Raw genomic sequence first — 21,662 nt, forward strand, 5'->3', positions numbered from 1 at the left:
TAAAATAAAGAAAAACAGGACTCCTCTTGGCAAGGCAAAAGCAGGTTTACTGTTGCAGCTGGGAAAGTAGCTATCCCCACACAGGTAGACAGCTGGTCTCAAACGGCTGCTCACTGCCACTTACATAGTTACATGAACAATGTTTTTAACAAAAGGTCAAATAATAGGTTACTCAATAATTACATATTTGTTACGACAACCTCAAATCACCTGTGTCCGTAAACTCCTAACCCTTTCTCCAAACATTCTTCATTGTAATACTAACAGTGCTTAATAAACCATATATTTGCTTCTTTCGTATGCATGAGTGTGAGTGTATGTTTTATTACTTTGTTCCAAAGACTTAGAAAATTCTGTGTTCCCTTGGCTAACCCTCTATCTCCAGCTCATATTCTTTCAGCTACATTTTCAATTTACCAAGAACACAGAATACATGCTTGTGTGCTGCGACCATACATTCCTCTAAGCTTACATACACAGGTTTTCCTTTAAGATGGTGCTGATCATGCACTCTATTTTCCAGTGAACTGTTCACCTGTCTTTCATCATTGTGGAACTTAGGCCTGCACTGTTCTTTCACCACGTATAAAACTCTGTAACACTCTCTACTAATGTCTGCGATGGCACAACTTCACATTTTGTTTCCTCTCTACCTTACCTAAGACAGAATAGATCTTAATTGTAGGGGTGTTCAGCAAGCCCTCATCACCCATATCCCTGTTGTTGTGTCATTCACATTTCACTTCTATCCACTACAGTATAAGCACAGGGTGGTGGGTAGATCACTTCATCCATTTACTAACTTTACTGTATGTGACAGCATTCTGGTGTTTCCAAAGAAGCTCATCCACAATCAAAGTAGTTTCCTTAATGCCAGTGGCAACATGTGCATTTTGAAATAAAAACAATATTTTGGCTTTTAGGAAATTTATTTTCTATTGAAGAGGGCCTGACAGCTCTTGCAACAACAACATTTTACACAGGCCTTGAAGAAAGAAAACATATTGGCAAAGCAAAAGATTGCCAGCTAACAACAATAATTGGCTTTGTCAATGCCTGCTGACGTTTATCGTACAGCAACATCAGATTTATCCAACACAATCATAAATGACACAAACTCCAGGGTTTTTGATTCTGATTGTGCATTCTGTCCGTATATTTTGGGATCTGTACCAGTTTAATATTTTCTTTTGTTTATCTAATAAATCATATTGTTTGGCGCAGTACTGTGTTATTTGTGGTTTATAATCAATGCTGTAATATAACTGCTATTTTATTGTAATCAGTTAGGAATGGGGCAAGGATGTTTAGTGAGTGAGACATCCTCACTAGTTAGGAATAGGACAAGGAAGAATAGGATTCAGTGTAATGCAGACTACTGGTAAATAATCAGGCAATTAACATTACCAAACCGCTACCACAGACTGAAGTTTAGCTATCAACTATGTTACTTGATGACTTCTCCCACTCTCTGTGGGCCTCATGTACAAAGCTGCTTTGCAACCGCAAAGGGCTTTTATGACCAAAAGACCATTAACAAGTCAGAAAATTAATTGACTTGAAAAAGGTCTTTAGCACCCCTGTTCAAATCGTTAATAGAAGATTGTGTGAAAGGGGCATCCCCCTCCTATTTACAGAGAAGAATGTATCAATGGTTTGTGACAGCAACTATAGTCAGATTAGACACTAACACCTCAAAGAGGGTAGTATCTTAGTAGTAAAGAAGAGGGCGGGTCCTCTATGAACTCCAAAAACGCAGTCCAATTTTCTTCACGGAAAATGGCCTTCCTTTTTAAAATAAAAAAAAATAACAATCTTTATTACACAATCACAGGCGTGGTAGTCTGCTGACCCTTGCAGGCCACCTTCATTGTGGTAAATCACACCTTGCAACCTGCCTAATTAATATTCACTAGGCTGGTCATACTGTAACCCATTACAATTCGATAGATTCGTACATAAAATTGATCAGTTCACAACCTCAGAATTGACATGCAAAATGTTGATGCGCCATTTGAACCCACTTTTTGCAAATCATTCAAGTACAAAGCTGTATCTCTCAATAGTTTAATTAACCCTTCTCTCCCTTTCTAAGAGTGATGCTACAAAACGCCAAGCTTTGAAATCAGACTTCTGTACACAATAACAGCTTTTCTCTTTCTCCTTCTCTACAAGCAGTTCTCTTTCCCCACATCAATGGACTCTCAAGAAAAAAAAAAAAATCACACTCAATTTACTTAAAGTAGCTTTGAAGTAACTGCCTGTCGGATTACTGCTGGCCCCCTCTATGCTACTCCCACCCGTGGTGTAACGAATCTTGAAGGGGCCTCCTGCTAAGTACATCAAGTCTGCCTTCCCCAACCCACTCAGGAGCTCTCAGGCAGTTTACGGCGCAGAGGGGGCCCCCTGGAGCTCTGGTACCAGCGGGCTATTGTTATGCCACTGATAGCGCCTCTCTTGCCAGCATAAGGTGTTGGAGCACATTATATCACACACACATACAGAGACAATGAGTCATTCATGTGTAAATCAGTGTATAGAAAATGTTACATAAGACAAAAGGGGACTACAAGGTGTAGGATTCACCTGTCATTCATACTGATAGGCCTATTAAAGACTGTTTGGTCTGGGGAAGCATAAACTCAAGATTCAGAACATAACACAGTGGTTAGGGTTGACTTTAAACAAACCCTTTTTAGAAAAATTAGGATACTCAAAGAATGGGAAAAAAATAAACTTAACTTTCTAACCTGTAGCGTGGTGTTTGCATGCAGCGCTTTGATGGCAGTTCATAGCTCACTGTGCTATATTATAATTGTAACTTTTAAAGTGCACAGTACCAAAAGGATATCTGACAAAAGTAGCATCCCATTGAGCACTGCACACAAACTACTGTTCTGCAATCTGCATAGTACATGTTCTTTGCAGCAGGGCATATTAACCCTCTGCGCTACATTAGATGACTCACAACTGCCAGTAGACAAAACTCTGATCTCTCTCCAGCAGGTACATTAATCACCCGAGTTATCATGGCACATTTATTGTTGCCTGAACACTGCAGTGCTTTTAAAATTGCTGCACTGCTACAAAACCGAACTCCCAGTAACAAATGCTGCCCCCCACCCTTCCAGCCTCCTGGTACGGCCTGTCCGGACTTCATGTATATGTAGCGTTTGTTTCTGCAGCATGACGCTCTTTCACTAAAATAATTTTTCACACTGAGGGAACGTGATGGGAGCACACTTGTAATACAAATATCTCTTCAGAAACACTTATGCACAGTTTAAACATTATGTGCCTTCGCAAAAATTCTGTTTTGCTGAACTTTGTACACAAAATGTCTTTTTCACTGTCCAAACCGTGCCAGCACACTGAGTAATTAGGACAATCATATTCGCAAATGGTGCATTTGTCTGTATCAGAAAACTGTATTGGCCCTGTAGGAGGCTGGACTGGCTTGTAGTGAGTACCAAGGGGTACTTGCACCTTGCACCAGGCCCAGTTATCCCTTATTAGTGTATAGGGTGTCTAGCAGCTTAGGCTGATAGATAATGGTAGCTTAGCAGAGCAGCTTAGGCTGAACTAGGAGACGTGTGAAGCTACTACAGTACCACTTAGTGTCATATGCACAATATCATAAGAAAACACAATACACAGTTATACTAAAAATAAAGGTACTTTATTTTTATGACAATATGCCAAAGTATCTTAGAGTGTACCCTCAGTGAGAGGATAGGAAATATACACAAGATATATATACACACTAGCAAAAATATGCAGTATAGTCTTAGAAAACAGTGCAAACAATGTATAGTTACAATAGGATGCAATGGGGAAACATAGGGATAGGGGCAACACAAACCATATACTCCAAAAGTGGAATGCGAACCACGAATGGACCCCAAACCTATGTGACCTTGTAGAGGGTCGCTGGGACTATTAGAAAATAGTGAGAGTTAGAAAAATAACCCTCCCCAAGACCCTGAAAAGTGAGTGCAAAGTGCACTAAAGTTCCCCTGAGGACAAAGAAGTCGTGTTACAGGAATAATGCAGGAAAGACACAAACCAGCAATGCAACAACTGTGGATTTCCAATCTAGGGTACCTGTGGAACAAGGGGACCAAGTCCAAAAGTCACAAGCAAGTCGGAGATGGGCAAATGCCCAGGAAATGCCAGCTGCGGGTGCAAAGAAGCTTCGACTGGACAGAAGAAGCTGAGGTTTCTGCAGGAACGAAAAGGGCTAGAGACTTCCCCTTTGGTGGACAGATCCCTCTCGCCTTGGAGAGTCGTGCAGAAGTGTTTTCCTGCCGAAAGGACGCCAACAAGCCTTGCTAGTCGCAAATCGTGCGTTTGGCGTTTTTGGACGCTGCTGGGGCCCAGGAGGGACCAGGAGGTCGCAAATTGGACCTGAAGAGAGAGGGGACGTCGAGCAAGACAAAGAGCCCTCACTGAAGCAGGTAGCACCCGGAGAAGTGCCAGAAACAGGCACTACAAGGATGCGTGAAACGGTGCTCGCCGAAGTTGCACAAAGGAGTCCCACGTCGCCGGAGACCAACTTAGAAAGTCGTGCAATGCAGGTTAGAGTGCCGTGGACCCAGGCTTGGCTGTGCACAAAGGATTTCCGCCGGAAGTGCACAGGGGCCGGAGTAGCTGCAAAGTCGCGGTTCCCAGCAATGCAGCCCAGCGAGGTGAGGCAAGGACTTACCTCCACCAAACTTGGACTGAAGAGTCACTGGACTGTGGGGGTCACTTGGACAGAGTCGCTGGATTCGAGGGACCTCGCTCGTCGTGCTGAGAGGAGACCCAAGGGACCGGTAATGCAGCTTTTTGGTGCCTGCGGTTGCAGGGGGAAGATTCCGTCGACCCACGGGAGATTTCTTCGGAGCTTCTGGTGCAGAGAGGAGGCAGGCTACCCCCACAGCATGCACAAGCAGGAAAACAGTCGAGAAGGCGGCAGGATCAGCGTTACAGAGTTGCAGTAGTCGTCTTTGCTACTATGTTGCAGGTTTGCAGGCTTCCAGCGCGGTCAGCAGTCGTTTCCTTATCAGAAGGTGAAGAGAGAGATGCAGAGGAACTCGGATGAGCTCTTGCATTCGTTATCTAAAGTTTCCCCAGAGACAGAGACCCTAAATAGCCAGAAAAGAGGGTTTGGCTACCTAGGAGAGAGGATAGGCTACTAACACCTGAAGGAGCCTATCAGCAGGAGTCTCTGACGTCACCTGGTGGCACTGGCCACTCAGAGCAGTCCAGTGTGCCAGCAGCACCTCTGTTTCCAAGATGGCAGAGGTCTGGAGCACACTGGAGGAGCTCTGGACACCTCCCAGGGGAGGTGCAGGTCAGGGGAGTGGTCACTCCCCTTTCCTTTGTCCAGTTTCGCGCCAGAGCAGGGGCTAAGGGGTCCCTGAACCGGTGTAGACTGGCTTATGCAGAATTGGGCACCTCTGTGCCCAACAAAGCATTTCCAGAGGCTGGGGGAGGCTACTCCTCCCCTGCCTTCACACCATTTTCCAAAGGGAGAGGGTGTCACACCCTCTCTCAGAGGAAGGTCTTTGTTCTGCCATCCTGGGCCAGGCCTGGCTGGACCCCAGGAGGGCAGCTGCCTGTCTGAGGGGTTGGCAGCAGCAGCAGCTGCAGTGAAACCCCAGGAAGGGCAGTTTGGCAGTACCAGGGTCTGTGCTACAGACCACTGGGATCATGGGATTGTGCCAACTATGCCAGGATGGCATAGAGGGGGCAATTCCATGATCATAGACATGTTACATGGCCATATTCGGAGTTACCATTGTGAAGCTACATATAGGTAGTGACCTATATGTAGTGCACGCGTGTAATGGTGTCCCCGCACTCACAAAGTTCAGGGAATTGGCTCTGAACAATGTGGGGGCACCTTGGCTAGTGCCAGGGTGCCCTCACACTAAGTAACTTTGCACCTAACCTTTACCAGGTAAAGGTTAGACATATAGGTGACTTATAAGTTACTTAAGTGCAGTGTAAAAATGGCTGTGAGATAACGTGGACGTTATTTCACTCAGGCTGCAGTGGCAGGCCTGTGTAAGAATTGTCAGAGCTCCCTATGGGTGGCAAAAGAAATGCTGCAGCCCATAGGGATCTCCTGGAACCCCAATACCCTGGGTACCTCAGTACCATATACTAGGGAATTATAAGGGTGTTCCAGTAAGCCAATGTAAATTGGTAAAAATGGTCACTAGCCTGTTAGTGACAATTTGGAAAGAAATGAGAGAGCATAACCACTGAGGTTCCGATTAGCAGAGCCTCAGTGAGACAGTTAGTCACTACACAGGTAACACCTTCAGGCACACTTATGAGCACTGGGGCCCTGGGTTACCAGGGTCCCAGTGACACATACAACTAAAACAACATATATACAGTGAAAAATGGGGGTAACATGCCAGGCAAGATGGTACTTTCCTACACAACCCCCCCCCCCCCAAACGAAGGACAATAAGACTAGCCATGACCTGATGAGTCTTCATTGTCTAAGTGGAAATATCTGGAGAGTCCATCTGCATTGGAGTGGCTACTCCCAGGTCTATGTTCCACTGTATACAGGGAGTGCAGAATTATTAGGCAAGTTGTATTTTTGAGGATTAATTTTATTATTGAACAACAACCATGTTCTCAATGAACCCAAAAAACTCATTAATATCAAAGCTGAATATTTTTGGAAGTAGTTTTTAGTTTGTTTTTAGTTTTAACTATGTTAGGGGGATATCTGTGTGTGCAGGTGACTATTACTGTGCATAATTATTAGGCAACTTAACAAAAAACAAATATATACCCATTTCAATTATTTATTATTACCAGTGAAACCAATATAACATCTCAACATTCACAAATATACATTTCTGACATTCAAAAACAAAACAAAAACAAATCAGTGACCAATATAGCCACCTTTCTTTGCAAGGACACTCAAAAGCCTGCCATCCATGGATTCTGTCAGTGTTTTGATCTGTTCACCATCAACATTGCGTGCAGCAGCAACCACAGCCTCCCAGACACTGTTCAGAGAGGTGTACTGTTTTCCCGCCTTGTAAATCTCACATTTGATGATGGACCACAGGTTCTCAATGGGGTTCAGATCAAGTGAACAAGGAGGCCATGTCATTAGATCTCCTTCTTTTATACCCTTTCTTGCCAGCCACGCTGTGGAGTACTTGGACGCGTGTGATGGAGCATTGTCCTGCATGAAAATTATGTTTTTCTTGAAGGATGCAGTCTTCTTCCTGTACCACTGCTTGAAGAAGGTGTCTTCCAGGAACTGGCAGTAGGACTGGGAGTTGAGCTTGACCCCATCCTCAACCCGAAAAGGCCCCACAAGCTCATCTTTGATGATACCAGCCCAAACCAGTACTCCACCTCCACCTTGCTGGCGTCTGAGTCGGACTGGAGCTCTCTGCCCTTTACCAATCCAGCCACGGGCCCATCCATCTGGCCCATCAAGACTCACTCTCATTTCATCAGTCCATAAAACCTTAGAAAAATCAGTCTTGAGATATTTCTTGGCCCAGTCTTGACGTTTCAGCTTGTGTGTCTTGTTCAGTGGTGGTCGTCTTTCAGCCTTTCTTACCTTGGCCATGTCTCTGAGTATTGCACACCTTGTGCTTTTGGGCACTCCAGTGATGTTGCAGCTCTGAAATATGGCCAAACTGGTGGCAAGTGGCATCGTGGCAGCTGCACGCTTGACTTTTCTCAGTTCATGGGCAGTTATTTTGCGCCTTGGTTTTTCCACACGCTTCTTGCGACCCTGTTGACTATTTTGAATGAAACGCTTGATTGTTCGATGATCACGCTTCAGAAGCTTTGCAATTTTAAGAGTGCTGCATCCCTCTGCAAGATATCTCACTATTTTTGACTTTTCTGAGCCTGTCAAGTCCTTCTTTTGACCCATTTTGCCAAAGGAAAGGAAGTTTCCTAATAATTATGCACACCTGATATAGGGTGTTGATGTCATTAGACCACACCCCTTCTCATTACAGAGATGCACATCACCTAATATGCTTAATTGGTAGTAGGCTTTCGAGCCTATACAGCATGGAGTAAGACAACATGCATAAAGAGGATGATGTGGTCAAAATACTCATTTGCCTAATAATTCTGCACTCCCTGTAGTCCATTCCCTGTAGGGATATGGACCACCTCAACAATTTAGGATTTTCACCTTTCATTTGTTTTAGCCAAAGTAGAGGTTTGTGGTCTGTCTGAACAATGAAGTGAGTGCCAAACAGGTATGGCCTCAACTTCTTCAGAGCCCAGACCACAGCAAAGGCCTCCCTCTCAATGGCAGACCAACGCTTTTCTCTAGGGGTCAACCTTCTACTAATAAAAGCAACAGGTTGATCCTGGCCCTCAGAATTAAGTTGTGATAGAACTGCCCCTACTCCTAATTCAGATGCATCAGTTTGGACATAGAATTTTTTAGAGTAACAGGGGCTTATCAGGACAGGTGCAGAGCACATGGCCTGCTTCAGCTCCTCAAAAGCTTTCTGACAGTTTGCTGTCCATAATACCTTTTTAGGCATTTTCTTGGATGTGAGGTCATTAAGAGGGGCTGCAATGGAGCCATAGTTCTTAATGAACCTCCTGTAATACCCAGTGAGGCCTAGGAAGGCTCTCACCTGAGTCTGAGTGGTAGGGGGAACCCAATCAATAATTGTTTGGATTTTCCCCTGAAGTGGTGCAATCTGTTCCCCACCAACAAGGTGTCCCAGATAAACCACCTTACCCTGCCCTATCTGGCACTTTGAAGCCTTGATAGTGAGGCCTGCCTTTTGCAGGGCCTCCAAAACTTTCCATAGGTGGACCAGGTGATCATCCCAGCTGGAGCTAAAGACAGCTATATCGTCCAAATATGCTGCACTGAAAGCTTCCAGCCCTTGCAGGACTGTGTTCACCAACCTCTGAAAAGTGGCAGGTGCATTTTTCAAACCAAAAGGCATTACAGTAAACTGGTAATGTCCTCCAATGGTAGAAAATGCAGTCTTAGGTTTAGCATCTTCTGACAATTTGATCTGCCAATACCCTGCAGTCAAATCAAAAGTGCTTAGATACTTGGCAGATGCCAGTGTATCTATGAGCTCATCTGCCCTGGGTATAGGGTGAGCATCAGTTTTGGTTACCAAGTTGAGACCTCTATAGTCTACACAAAACCGCATTTCCTTCTTTCCATCTTTGGAATGGGGTTTTGGTACCAGTACCACAGGAGAAGCCCATGGACTGTCAGAGTGCTCAACCACTCCTAGTTCTAACATTTTCTGGACCTCTTGCTTTATGCAGTCCCTGACATGGTCAGGCTGCCTATAGATCTTACTTTTGACAGGTAAACTGTCTCCAGTATCTATAGTGTGCTCACACCAAGAAGTGGTACCTGGCACAGTAGAGAAGAGTTCAGAGAATTGATCTAGGAGATTTATGCAATTATCTTTCTGCTCAGCAGTAAGACAATCAGCCAAAACTACACCTTCCACAAGAGCATCTTGTTCTGTGGAAGAGAAGAGATCAGGTAGAGGATCACTGTCTTCTTCCTGTCCCTCATCAGTTGCCATGAGCAGGGTGAGATCAGCCCTGTCATAGTAGGGTTTCAGGCGGTTGACATGGAGCACCCTAAGGGGACTCCTGGCAGTGCCTAAGTCAACTAAATAGGTGACTTCTCCCTTCTTTTCAACAATTGTGTGGGGACCACTCCATTTATCTTGGAGTGCTCTTGGGGCCACAGGCTCCAAGACCCACACTTTCTGCCCTGGTTGGTACTGAACCAAAACAGCCTTCTGATCATGCCATTGCTTCTGGAGCTCTTGGCTGGCCTGAAGGTTTTTACTGGCCTTTTTCATGTACTCAGCCATCCTTGATCTGAGGCCAAGTACATAATCCACAATATCCTGCTTAGGAGATTTTAAAGGTTGTTCCCAACCCTCCTTTACAAGTGTGAGTGGACCCCTAACAGGGTGTCCAAAAAGAAGTTCAAAGGGGCTGAAGCCCACTCCTTTCTGGGGTACCTCCCTGTAGGCAAAAAGGAGGCATGGTAGAAGGATATCCCATCTCCTGCGGAGTTTTTCAGGGAGACCCATAATCATGCCTTTGAGAGTTTTATTAAATCTCTCCACCAGTACATTTGTTTGTGGATGATAGGGTGTTGTGAACTTGTACGTTACACCACACTCCTTCCACATGGCCTTTAAGTATGCAGACATGAAATTGCTTCCCCTGTCTGATACCACTTCCTTTGGGAAGCCCACCCTGGAAAATATTCCCAGGAGGGCCTTTGCCACTGCAGGTGCTGTAGTGGTCCTTAAAGGAATAGCTTCAGGATATCTTGTGGCATGGTCCACTACCACCAAGATAAACCTATTGCCTGAAGCAGTAGGAGGGTCAAGGGGGCCAACTATGTCAACCCCTACCCTTTCAAAGGGAACCCCAACCACAGGCAGTGGGATAAGGGGTGCCTTTGGGGTGCCACCTGTCTTGCCACTGGCTTGACAGGTTTCACAGGACTTACAAAATTCCTTTGTGTCCTCAGACATCCTAGGCCAATGAAACAATGGAACCAATCTGTCCCAAGTTTTCATTTGACCCAGGTGTCCAGCTAGGGGAATGTCATGTGCCAGTGTTAGGAGGAACTTTCTGTACTCCTGAGGAATCACTAATCTCCTGGCAGCTCCAGGTTTAGGATCCCTATGCTCAGTGTACAAGAGGTTGTCCTCCCAGTAAACTCTGTGAGAGTCACTGACATCCCCATTAGCCTGTTTGACAGCTTGCTGTCTGAGACCCTCTAATGTGGGACAGGTTTGCTGTGCCACACTCAGCTCCTCTCTGGCAGGCCCCCCTTCACCCAAAAGCTCAGCAGTATCTGCTTCCAGCTCCTCTGGTGTAGGTTCTGCACAGGGAGGGAATTCTTCTTCCTCAGAAGTTGAATCCACTGTAGAGGGAGGGATAGTAGGAAGTGGTTTGCTTCTACTAGCCCTAGCTTTAGGGAGCACTTGGTCCATTGTTCCAGGATCCAAGCTTCCCTGTCCTTTTTGCTTTTTGGCCTGAGCCCTTGTCAAAGCAAAAATATGCCCTGGGATGCCCAGCATTGCTGCATGGGCCTCCAACTCCACATCTGACCAAGCTGATGTCTCCAAATCATTTCCTAGTAGACAGTCTACAGGTAAATCTGTGGCTACCACAACTTTCTTTGGACCAGTAACCCCCCCCAGTTGAGATTAACAACAGCCATGGGGTGGCTAAGTGTGTTGTTGTGAGCATCGGTTACTTGGTACTGGTGACCAAGTAGGTGTTGTTCAGGGTGGACCAGTTTCTCTATGACCATAGTCACACTGGCACCAGTGTCCCTGTAGGCCTGAACCTCAACACCATTTATTAGGGGTAGCTGCTTGTACTTATCCATATTAAGGGGACAAGCAACTAAGGTGGCTAAATCAATAGCCCCCTCAGAGACTAACAGGGCCTCTGTGGCCTCCCTAACAAGGCCAACCCCAACTAAATTACCAAAAGTGAGCCCAGCTACTCCCTTGGATTGGCTATTAGTAGGTTTGCTCCCACCACCACTGCTATTAGTAGGGACACTAGGTGTAGCAGTAGGGGTTGTAGTGGTAGGAGCAGTGGTGCCTTTCTTTGGACAACTGGGATCTGTTGTCCAATGGCCTTTTATTTTACATAAATAGCACCATGGTTTCTTTTCCTTGTTCTGATTAAAGGAGGATTTGGACCCACCACCCCCACCAGAGTGTTTTTGTGGGCCTGATGAAGACTCATTTTTAGATTTGTCCCCACCCTTGTCTGAAGATTTACCATCCTTCTTTTTGTTGCCATCTTTGTCACCCCCTGTATGAACTTTTCTGTTCACTCTTGTTCTGACCCATTTGTCTGCCTTCTTTCCCAATTCTTGGGGAGAGGTCAGATCAGAGTCCACCAAGTACTGGTGCAACAAATCAGACACACAATTATTAAGAATATGCTCTCTCAGGATTAAGTTATACAGGGTGTCATAATCAGTAACTTTACTGCCATGTAACCACCCCTCCAAGGCCTTCACTGAATGGTCAATGAAATCAACCCAGTCTTGTGAAGACTCCTTTTTGGTCTCTCTGAACTTTATCCTGTACTGTTCAGTGGTTAAGCCATAACCATCCAGGAGTGCATTCTTAAGAACTTGGAAATTATTAGCATCATTTTCTTTTACAGTAAGGAGCCTATCCCTACCTTTTCCACTAAATGATAGCCATAGGATAGCAGCCCACTGTCTTTGAGGGACATCCTGTACAACACAGGCCCTCTCAAGTGCAGCAAACCACTTGTTAATGTCATCCCCCTCCTTATAAGGGGGAACTATCTTGTGCAGATTCCTGGAATCATGCTCTTTTGCAGGATGACTATGGGGAATACTGCTGCTGCCACCATGGGTTTCTAAACCCAACTTCTGTCTTTCCTTCTCTAATTCAAAAGACTGTCTATCCAAATCCAGCTGTTGCTTTTTAAGCTTCAGTCTGGTTTGTTCCACCCTCAACTTATTGAGTTCCCTCTCTAACATTCTGTCATCAGGGTTGGTGGGAGGGACATTCCTAGAAACAGAGCTATGATGGGAATGAACAGAAGGAGACCTGTCCCTTACAGAAGCCACCCTAACAGCTTGGTTAACAGAAACATTACTACCAGTATGGTGAGAATAAATGCTTTTGCTATGATGTGAGACAACACTATTTGTATGGTGTGGCTCATCATCATTACCAACTATGCTAGACTGTCTAGTAATGGGCAGGCTAGGAAGTTTCTTTCCTGAATCTTTTCCTGGGGGAGTCCCTGAATCAGATTGAGAACTATTAGGTACTTTTTCAACAGATGAGGCACCTATGGCCTTATCCTGTTCTCTAAGCATATTAAGTAACAGTTCCAAGGAAGGATTCTTCCCTACACTCAAACCTCTCTCTATACAGAGACTCCTTGCTCTTTTCCAGCTAAGGTTGTCATATGCAAGTTTGGACAGATCAACATTTTGGCCTGTGCCAGACATTTTTAGAGAGAGTTAAAGTGATAGAAAAAGAGAAAAAAGTTTTCAGAACTTTTTGGAAAGACAGAAAAAAACTTTTTAAACTTTTAAGAACTTTTTGAAAGTTTAGAAGTACTTTTCAGCACTTAGAAAAGAGTGAAAAGAGGAAATGTAAAACTTTTTGGCTATGTGTATATACACTGACCTTGTTTTGTATATTTTTCTCTTATGAAAAGTACAATGACAAGAGTGGTAAGTAGTCTCAAGCACTTATCCCACCACTGCACAACCAATGTAGGAGGCTGGACTGGCTTGTAGTGAGTACCAAGGGGTACTTGCACCTTGCACCAGGCCCAGTTATCCCTTATTAGTGTATAGGGTGTCTAGCAGCTTAGGCTGATAGATAATGGTAGCTTAGCAGAGCAGCTTAGGCTGAACTAGGAGACGTGTGAAGCTACTACAGTACCACTTAGTGTCATATGCACAATATCATAAGAAAACACAATACACAGTTATACTAAAAATAAAGGTACTTTATTTTTATGACAATATGCCAAAGTATCTTAGAGTGTACCCTCAGTGAGAGGATAGGAAATATACACAAGATATATATACACACTAGCAAAAATATGCAGTATAGTCTTAGAAAACAGTGCAAACAATGTATAGTTACAATAGGATGCAATGGGGAAACATAGGGATAGGGGCAACACAAACCATATACTCCAAAAGTGGAATGCGAACCACGAATGGACCCCAAACCTATGTGACCTTGTAGAGGGTCGCTGGGACTATTAGAAAATAGTGAGAGTTAGAAAAATAACCCTCCCCAAGACCCTGAAAAGTGAGTGCAAAGTGCACTAAAGTTCCCCTGAGGACAAAGAAGTCGTGTTAGAGGAATAATGCAGGCAAGACACAAACCAGCAATGCAACAACTGTGGATTTCCAATCTAGGGTACCTGTGGAACAAGGGGACCAAGTCCAAAAGTCACAAGCAAGTCGGAGATGGGCAAATGCCCAGGAAATGCCAGCTGCGGGTGCAAAGAAGCTTCGACTGGACAGAAGAAGCTGAGGTTTCTGCAGGAACGAAAAGGGCTAGAGACTTCCCCTTTGGTGGACGGATCCCTCTTGCCTTGGAGAGTCGTGCAGAAGTGTTTTCCCGCCGAAAGGACGCCAACAAGCCTTGCTAGTCGCAAATCGTGCGTTTGGCGTTTTTGGACGCTGCTGGGGCCCAGGAGGGACCAGGAGGTCGCAAATTGGACCTGAAGAGAGAGGGGACGTCGAGCAAGACAAAGAGCCCTCACTGAAGCAGGTAGCTCCCGGAGAAGTGCCAGAAACAGGCACTACGAGGATGCGTGAAACGGTGCTCGCCGAAGTTGCACAAAGGAGTCCCACGTCGCCGGAGACCAACTTAGAAAGTCGTGCAATGCAGGTTAGAGTGCCGTGGACCCAGGCTTGGCTGTGCACAAAGGATTTCCGCCGGAAGTGCACAGGGGCCGGAGTAGCTGCAAAGTCGCGGTTCCCAGCAATGCAGCCCAGCGAGGTGAGGCAAGGACTTACCTCCACCAAACTTGGACTGAAGAGTCACTGGACTGTGGGGGTCACTTGGACAGAGTCGCTGGATTCGAGGGACCTCGCTCGTCGTGCTGAGAGGAGACCCAAGGGACCGGTAATGCAGCTTTTTGGTGCCTGCGGTTGCAGGGGGAAGATTCCGTCGACCCACGGGAGATTTCTTCGGAGCTTCTGGTGCAGAGAGGAGGCAGGCTACCCCCACAGCATGCACAAGCAGGAAAACAGTCGAGAAGGCGGCAGGATCAGCGTTACAGAGTTGCAGTAGTCGTCTTTGCTACTATGTTGCAGGTTTGCAGGCTTCCAGCGCGGTCAGCAGTCGTTTCCTTATCAGAAGGTGAAGAGAGAGATGCAGAGGAACTCGGATGAGCTCTTGCATTCGTTATCTAAAGTTTCCCCAGAGACAGAGACCCTAAATAGCCAGAAAAGAGGGTTTGGCTACCTAGGAGAGAGGATAGGCTACTAACACCTGAAGGAGCCTATCAGCAGGAGTCTCTGACGTCACCTGGTGGCACTGGCCACTCAGAGCAGTCCAGTGTGCCAGCAGCACCTCTGTTTCCAAGATGGCAGAGGTCTGGAGCACACTGGAGGAGCTCTGGACACCTCCCAGGGGAGGTGCAGGTCAGGGGAGTGGTCACTCCCCTTTCCTTTGTCCAGTTTCGCGCCAGAGCAGGGGCTAAGGGGTCCCTGAACCGGTGTAGACTGGCTTATGCAGAATTGGGCACCTCTGTGCCCAACAAAGCATTTCCAGAGGCTGGGGGAGGCTACTCCTCCCCTGCCTTCACACCATTTTCCAAAGGGAGAGGGTGTCACACCCTCTCTCAGAGGAAGTTCTTTGTTCTGCCATCCTGGGCCAGGCCTGGCTGGACCCCAGGAGGGCAGCTGCCGGTCTGAGGGGTTGGCAGCAGCAGCAGCTGCAGTGAAACCCCAGGAAGGGCAGTTTGGCAGTACCAGGGTCTGTGCTACAGACCACTGGGATCATGGGATTGTGCCAACTATGCCAGGATGGCATAGAGGGGGCAATTCCATGATCATAGACATGTTACATGGCCATATTCGGAGTTACCATTGTGAAGCTACATATAGGTAGTGACCTATATGTAGTGCACGCGTGTAATGGTGTCCCCGCACTCACAAAGTTCAGGGAATTGGCTCTGAACAATGTGGGGGCACCTTGGCTAGCTGGTAACTTTGCACCTAACCTTTACCAGGTAAAGGTTAGACATATAGGTGACTTATAAGTTACTTAAGTGCAGTGTAAAAATGGCTGTGAGATAACGTGGACGTTATTTCACTCAGGCTGCAGTGGCAGGCCTGTGTAAGAATTGTCAGAGCTCCCTATGGGTGGCAAAAGAAATGCTGCAGCCCATAGGGATCTCCTGGAACCCCAATACCCTGGGTACCTCAGTACCATATACTAGGGAATTATAAGGGTGTTCCAGTAAGCCAATGTAAATTGGTAAAAATGGTCACTAGCCTGTTAGTGACAATTTGGAAAGAAATGAGAGAGCATAACCACTGAGGTTCTGATTAGCAGAGCCTCAGTGAGACAGTTAGTCACTACACAGGTAACACCTTCAGGCACACTTATGAGCACTGGGGCCCTGGGTTACCAGGGTCCCAGTGACACATACAACTAAAACAACACATATACAGTGAAAAATAGGGGTAACATGCCAGGCAAGATGGTACTTTCCTACAGGCCCTTAACGGATGCAACAATCTCTTCCTTTCGCAGTGCAGAGGTTGTGAATAAAAGGTACCTTTTTGTTTTATGCCCGCCCCTTCAGCTTGGTGTGAACGGTAAGTGAACACTGCAATATGACCTTTCTGGTTTTCTGGCTGTGGCAAAGCCCGATACCTAAATAAAGCAGCCCCCTACCACACCGCAGAGAAGAGAGACCAAGAAATGTGACTTAAGTAGGGAGTGTGTCTCAACTCACTCTTACCTGTGACCTGCCGCTTTGGTGGCAGGCACACTGCTTAGACGGCAGACTGCTGGAAAATTATGGTCCCATCGATCACTGCATGTGCAGTTTACACTGCGCAAGTGTGAATGACACAATACAGTCGAACCCGCCCTTGCCCATCCTGTGAACCACCCTGAGGACCATGCAGCGGCATGCACAGCATGTATGTACAGTGTGAACATTCACAATATTACACATAAGGGTAACTATAAAACTACCAGGTACCAGACCCAGTTAGTGAGCGTACTGAGGTTAGGGGGCCCCGGGAGCTCGGGCCCCTTATCACACTTACCCAGGGCTACAGGGGCTTGCATTATGCCAGTGACTCCCACCGTCAATTGTCTGTGTGGTGCCCCACACCCTCCCACTGTCCATTGCCTGTGTCCTTCCCCGGCCACCCCGACTGCCCTCCATTGTCTGTGTGGTTCCCCATCATCTCCCGCCCAACCTCTGTTGTCTGTGTGCATGGCCCAATCCCTCCTCCGTTCTCCGTGTGCTTTCCCCAAATCCTTTTGCGGGTGTGTGACCTCTTACATTAGGCTAAGGTGACACGAAATAGGGCAGTGACATCTACTACCCTCAGAGGTCGACTCTAATCTTTTGACTCAGATAGGAATGTGAGATCATCTGATCAGACAATATAAACCAATAATCATCAAATATAACATCAACATATTCAATGTGGAGTCATTAATTTATACAAACCATGACCTAGGTGGTCATGAATCACCACACCAGTTTAGTAAAGTTTAAACACTTAATGCCCTCAAATTAACAATGCTGAAGTCACGTAAATGATGCGCAAGACCAAATGATAGAAATACAGAAACACAGGCTGTCCAAAGCATCCGAAGAATCTCTATCTTGCCAATGCATTTACCATTAAACACTCCAAATGAACAACACAGGATAGCAACAAAATTAAGTGAATAACAAAAATATAATACATTTAGTTTGTGCAGTTGAATTAATCACAATCAATATACATTCAAAATAAAATATTAGGTTACACATCCCTAACACTCTAATTCGAAATGCATGTATGGGCTTCATGCAAAAATATAAATAAGACAAAAATGTATTTGTAAAACATCTAACTATACCGCTAACCAAAATAAGAAGATGGATTTTCTAAAAGGAAAATCTTGCAAAGGAAAACAAATGCACATTGGTGATACTGAGAGAGCGTATTTAATATTACATATTATAGACGTGAAATGCTTATGTCTAACAATGCTGTACTAAATAAAACATTCATTAAAGTGTATTCACAAATATGGAGAATCATTAAAATGTATAAACTAATGTCAACTGTAAGAAATAATCGTTTATAGTTTGCCTAACGGAGTACATTAAAACGTATAGAACTGCATTCATTAGAACTCGTATATCTTAAGTTAGCATGAGCCAAGCAGAAGCTGTGTAGCTCTCATATTAAAAGCGTATTTTTCCTGTCTCTTCAGTGTGCGGACTTGCAAACGACCATGACCCAGCTATTGTTCTTTCTGTATTAGTTTGAAACATGGGGACATTTTCCCATCCGCATGCTAGCATCTTTTAGTATAAAATGATGTGCTTCGAAACATTTGTAGATACTTCCAAGGACAATGGGACGAGGGAAAGAGAACTTTTAACCTGAGACGTGTGCCAAGATGATGAAGTAACCCCGGATATGCCACCTACGAAAAGCCAATTATGAAGACCAATCAGAAGACCAAACAATATCAAGAGATGACAAATGCATTACTTAATGTATAATTTGATAGGTTAACAATGATGGGGTGTATTGACTAACCAATAGGATTTTGGGGGAATGAATTACTAGAAAGGGATAAAAACCCATGACACAGGAAATAATCATCACTAGGTAGGGAATGATATTGATTGCATCCCGAAACTCTGTCACACTATTTTGTGACTCGAGGTTTAGACAAACCCTCCTTGCCCATATTACTGTCCCTTACACTTTTCTCTTTATGAGGAGAGTGTCCTTGCCTCTAACTTAGATAGACTGATGGCGATCTGACTGATGTCCTGAAGACGAAGACTGATCCTGAATGCTGACTTAATCAGAGGAGGGTAATTATAAAATTGCTAATGAAAATTCATTTGCCTTTCTTTCTAGGTACCAACTGCTGTATGTTTTATTAGAGACCTTAGTTAGATGTTTTCCAAATTGGTGTTCAAAATTGTTTTGCATGACGCCCAACATGCTAATGCTAATTAGAGGTTAGACGAGGTATTCATTCTGACTGACAAACTGACGTGACTGACATGGTGCTATGCTGAATTAGTATCTTAGAAGGTACGATGTGTTATAATTCGCTTATATCTGTCTGATTGTCTATGCTACTGATCTTTGCATTATCGAAAGCTTATTGTGGTTGTCATTTTGTAATTGTGCTTATATGCTTATTGACTTTGAGATTAATGCCTTTGCTACTAGATTGTAATCAATAGGGAATAAAACTTATAAACTTCATTAAGGTGTGGTTATTCATGACTGAAAGGTCATGGTTGCGCTGAATGTTTATTAATGTCTAAAGTAAGAGATATTTTGGTGTTAAACGTTGACAATGTTATTGACATATTGATTGATATTTTGATCAGTTATCTCGTCCTACGGTGTCTCACCACTGGGCCCAAAGATTCATTGGCCTAAAACGAGTCCTGATGTGTATAAATGGACATAGACGGACGCGTTAACAGTTCCACTCCTAAATGGATCAGCAATCAGTAGTATCTTCGTCAGTAGAGCAAAGGAACATCAGGGCTTCACTAATCAGCATCAGGACATGAAGGGGAAACAGTTCAGTAAAGTTGGGCCTAGTATTACTGAACTGTTAGAATCATAAACAAGAACTGAATAACAGAATCTGACTGCACAGAAAGATAAACAGAAAAACACTTATATCACCTAAAGCGTTGCTATATTATAAAGTCCCAAAAGTTACTAACTAAGCTTCTATCAGGCTTTGTCTGCATCTTCGATGTAACTCTTTTCTAATCCTTTATCCGTGACTGGTTCACGTTGTCACTCCATTCTTCTCTCCAGTCAGCAGTTTCCGCAGAAAAATTACATTTAAAATGACATAGAAACATGACATGATGCTTCCTGTCAAAACCTAAGGCCTATTGTAAATGTTGCAACTCGAGAAAATATAAAAAATGAAACAAGAGCACAAGACAGATTTTTCCACTGTGCAAGTCACACAGGATGTTTGCTGAAACATTATTTGCAAAGTTAGCACAACATTTAATCATTGTGTTTCTGTAAAAATACTAAAACGTAGGCCTTTTAACTAATGCTAAACACAAAGAATAAAACAAGTCATAATAATTTCAAATTATTAATTTTCTTAGTAAACATTAATAATCTTTAGTCAGTACATGTAATTATGATTACACATAATACATTTCCATTTGCATTATTGCACATAATACTGTGTTGTGGCTGGCACAATGACCATCACTTTTCAAAGCCACACGTTTATTTTATCAACACGTTTTTCAGTTAGGCCTTTTAATACACTTTATTACACATTATGTTTTAGTGACTCATTTTTATTAACAAAGTTTGCTCTCTAAAACTTTCACCTGTCCTGTACCTCCACCCAAGTCCTTCTCTACTCCCCTCACTCCGTGCTCCCTCGTCCCCCAAACCACTTGTTTATTTTCCAACCAACAGGGGAGTGAACTGGGGACAAGGTGGCACAGAGGAAGGGAGGAAGAGAATGACACGGGTAGGAAGAGTGGGGACAAGCTAGAAGGGAAGAGAATACCCAGCTAAAAATATATTTTCTAAAGTGCTATAATCGCTGGCAAATAGAACTTTTTAAAATTAGTTTTAGCTGTGCTGCTGTACTGCATGGCTCGAAATCATTGCCGAAGCCAATAGTTCACATAGAAGTGACCTATCGGCTTTGCCAGTGCTTGAATAACTTCTCTTCTGGCGAATACATACTTCTACCATAATTAAATAAATGTCCTGGTCTGTTGAGCACGTGCACTACAAGTAAACTTGCACAGGCTTTAATCTCCATCCGACCCTTCTGCATGCAGCAGTTCCAGCGTGATACGAAAGCAGGCATCCTTCAATCTGCGAGCATTTTCTCACCTTCTCTCCGGAAGTTTATGGATAAAAGATTAAATTACCCACCCATAGATCACTCACCTTTAGCTCTGCCTGCAGCTCAGGGGCTAGGCTCAGCACTAGCAGGTAGTGTGCGTACGCTGTACCAAAGTCTCCCTCGGTTAAGCAGTGCCCAGCGCTGCTCAACGAGGATGACACCAACGCATCTCGGCCACGGGAGAAAGCCGAGGGCTGCATGGTGAATAAACTGACCGAGCGCTACCAGTGACAGCGTTGTAGCTGTCAGTGGAACGGCAGCGGATGGTAGCAGCGCACCGGAGGAGGCGTTAGATATCTCGGATTGATGGCCAGGCCGCCGGAGAGCGGAGCGTGATAGGGAAGGTCTCTGCTACAACACAGCAGCCATCTTGGAATTGTGACCGGACTAAAACGGAACATCACTTATGAGCGCGTAAACGTTGTAACACAATAATATAGTTTGAAGAGTAGTTATTTTTCCAATTTAAAAATACGTTTCGCTAAGAATTAAAGCAGCTTGCAATATTTGCGTATGGACGAAGGTACCTTGATCAGTAATTAAAGCCTATGTTTGGGGCTTCTGTATGTCTGTTATGTGAAAATAACACCTCTCCTGTTTCAAGGAGGTCACCGAGGAAGAGTTGCAACCGTGTTGCTTAGCAGACCCTAGCAAAGAAGCAACAACGTGGGGTGGCAAACATGTTCTCCTCCCCACCACTCACGTGCAGCAGCCGCTCGTGTGGGTGGCGCCAACCTAGGCTGACGGTCACTTTAATATACGTTAGCTCTGTGTTTTTTAACTTCATGCCTTTTAACCCTTACTCCTTCCCAGTCATAAGCCCATTTTTTAATGCATTTATTTATGCATATGTATATAGCACAGACATAGCTGCTGAGTTTTTAGATAGCTCATGTGTGACATTTCCATGGTTTAAAAGTACTTATGAGTAACATCAAACTGCCAAATGTGTGACACGTTCTCGCGTTAGACCAATCAATGAAGTTC

The 21,662-nt window shown here is 44.6% G+C and overlaps 1 protein-coding gene across 1 annotated transcript in view; it reads right to left on the reverse strand.

Annotated features, from left to right (window-relative positions):
- Positions 1-20,980, reverse strand: part of PRMT9 (protein arginine methyltransferase 9) — a 249,634-nt gene extending 228,654 nt beyond the window's left edge. The window contains exon 1 of the mRNA XM_069242627.1: positions 20,720-20,980. Coding sequence (XP_069098728.1) covers positions 20,720-20,875 — 156 coding nt within the window. The 5' untranslated portion in view covers positions 20,876-20,980. The remainder of the gene's footprint in view (positions 1-20,719) is intronic.
- Between the last annotated feature and the right edge of the window lie 682 nt (positions 20,981-21,662).

The sequence above is a fragment of the Pleurodeles waltl genome, chromosome 1_2, assembly GCF_031143425.1.
Source record: "Pleurodeles waltl isolate 20211129_DDA chromosome 1_2, aPleWal1.hap1.20221129, whole genome shotgun sequence".
NCBI lineage: Eukaryota > Metazoa > Chordata > Amphibia > Caudata > Salamandridae > Pleurodeles > Pleurodeles waltl.